General features: G+C 30.3%; 1 protein-coding gene across 1 annotated transcript in view; it reads left to right on the top strand.

The window, feature by feature from the left end:
• Nucleotides 1-2,667, top strand: part of LOC105296015 (pregnancy zone protein-like) — a 29,322-nt gene that overhangs the window by 4,946 nt on the left and 21,709 nt on the right. The window contains 3 exon segments of the mRNA XM_011365936.1: nt 1,626-1,737; nt 2,063-2,177; nt 2,329-2,438. Of these exon segments, the coding sequence (XP_011364238.1) occupies nt 1,626-1,737; nt 2,063-2,177; nt 2,329-2,438 (337 nt within the window).

Consider the following 2,667-nt stretch of genomic DNA (forward strand, 5'->3'; position numbering starts at 1 on the left):
GCCATTGGGATTTTGTTGGGGACTGCATTAAATCTGTAAATTGCTGTTCGTATGGATATCTTAACAATACTAAATCTTGCAATTCATGAACACAGGATGTCTTTCCATTTATTTCTGTCTTCTCTAATTTTTTAATCAATAGTTTTAGTTTTCAGTGCACAAGTCATTCAACTCCTTAGTTAAATATAATACCTAAGTATTTTATTCGTTTCATTGTTATTATATATAGGATTGTTTTTATAACTTCCTTTTCAGATAGTTCATTGTTAATATACAGAAACATGGCTGATATTTGTACAGTGAAATCGTATCCTTCAACTTTATAAAAATTGTTTATTAGTTCTAACAGGTTTTTTTGTGGAGTCGTTAGGGTTTTGTACATATAAAATCGTGTCATCTGCAAACAGCTAATTTTACTTTTTCTTTTCTGATTTGGATGTTTCTTATTTCTTTTTCTTGCCTAATTGTTCTGGCTAGGATTTCCAATACCATGTTAAATAGAAGTGATATGAATCAACATCCTTGTCTTGCTTCTGATCTTAAAGAAAAAGCTTTCAGCCTTTCAGCATTGAGTATGTTGTTAGCTGTGGGATTTTTACACATGGCCTTTATTGTGTTGAGATAATTTCCTTCTATTTCTAGTTTATTGAGAGTTTTTAATCATAAATTTTGTCAAATGTTTTTTCTACACTTACTAATTATGTGATTATTATCCTTCATTCTGTTAATGTGGTATATTACATATATTGATTTGTATATATTGAACCATCCTTGCATCCTGGGGATAAATCCCACCTATCATAGTGTATAATCATTTTAATGTGCTGTTGAATTCAGTTTGCTAGTATCTTGTTGAGAATTTTTAAATCTCTGTTCATCAGGAATATTGGATTGTACTTTTCTCATAGTATTTTCCCCCGACTTAGGTATCAGGGTGATGCTGACATCATAAAATAAAATGTTCCTTCATTTTTTTAATTTTTTTGGAAGAGTCTGAGAAGATTTGACATTAAATTTTCTTTAAATGTTTGTTAGAATTCACTCATGAAGTCTTCTGATTCTGGACTTTATTGAGAGGTTTGGATTACTGATTCAATCTCATTACTAGTTATAGATCTGTTCAGATTTTCTATTTCTTTTTGATTCAGTCTTGGTAGGTTGTATTTTTCTAGATACTATATTCATTTCTTCTAAGTCAACAATAGCCAACTTGTTGAAATATAATTGTTCAGAATAGTCTCTTATGATATTTTGTGTTTCTCTTTTACTTCTGGATTTTATTTATTTGAGTCCTCTCTTTTTTTCTTAGTCTAGCTAAAGATGTTTCAATTTGTTTATCTTTTCACAAAAACAATTCTTACTTTGGTTAATCTTTTTCTATTGTTCTTTATTGTCTATTGTATTTATTCCTGCTCTAATATTTATTATTTTCTTCCTTCTGCTAACTTTAGGCTTAGTTTGGATAATATCTTAATAGAGACATTTTCTAGACATGTTTCTACTTGATATAAGTTTAAAATGATAAAGATGTACAGAGAACTATAGAAAATAATTGTCCTGTGCTAGGTTAGTAGTGGAAAATGTAAATACCCTTCCTCAGTCCTCATGTATTTCTTTGGTGATAGATACACCTATGGGAAACCTGTCCCAGGACTTGCAACTGTGCGTATGTGCAGAAAATTATTTCATTCTTTTCAATGTCAAATTCAAGAGCTTTGTAAAGAATTTAGTCAACAAGTTAGTATACAGTGTTCTTCCTAGAAGCTATCATTGTTGACAACCAGTCAACTACCACATTTTACCAACCTGTAAAAAGACATCAAAGTAAACTTATCCCAAAATATTCCCCACCAAAAATGGAATTTTTATTCTTAGTCAATAAAATTCTCATTTCAATGACTAACTATAGAGATTACAGATCAAATATGAATATTAAGTTCCTAAAGGTCAATTACCATGTTTAACCCAAAGAAGTTGTCTTGGTATCAGAAAGAAAATAGTAGATTTAGTGACTATTAGTCTTAATCAGTATGACATTTATCAACGTTTGTATTCTTCTCAGCTCAACAGCAATGGCTGCATCACTCAAAAAGTAAACACAAACTCGTTCCAGATTAAAAATATAGGTTATGAAATAAAACGTCAAGTGGAAGCCAAGATCAGGGAAGAAGGAACAGGTCTGAGTATTAAATTAACATGGGAGATAAAACAATAAACATTGATTTGTTTCCCATAACAAAATAAAGTTCATAATGGAGGTGGTAGGAAATGAAGTTTAGGATTAAAGTAACTTCTAAGAATACTTACTCTTTTCTACATATTTTTCAGACCTAGTACTCACTGGAAATGGGGCAAGTGAAATCACAAACATTGCAACCAGACTCAAGTTTGTGAAAGTGAATTCACACTTTAGATGAGGAATACCCTTCTTTGGACAGGTAAAGTATATTGCAATTCACAGGTAAATGAAGTATCCAATTGTACCTAATTCTAGGACACAATAATGTAGCCCATAACTAGTTAGTGTTATCAATTAATTAATATGACCAAAATCATGAAACCAAACAAAAGTAGAAACTTTATTTTGCATATATCACTAATAAAATGTACAAACACACACTATAGTTTCATCAGAATAAGAAGTACTATTTCTTTTTTGAACATATG

This window comes from Pteropus vampyrus, unplaced genomic scaffold, assembly GCF_000151845.1.
Source record: "Pteropus vampyrus isolate Shadow unplaced genomic scaffold, Pvam_2.0 Scaffold116, whole genome shotgun sequence".
In the NCBI taxonomy this organism is placed as follows: Eukaryota; Metazoa; Chordata; class Mammalia; order Chiroptera; family Pteropodidae; genus Pteropus; species Pteropus vampyrus.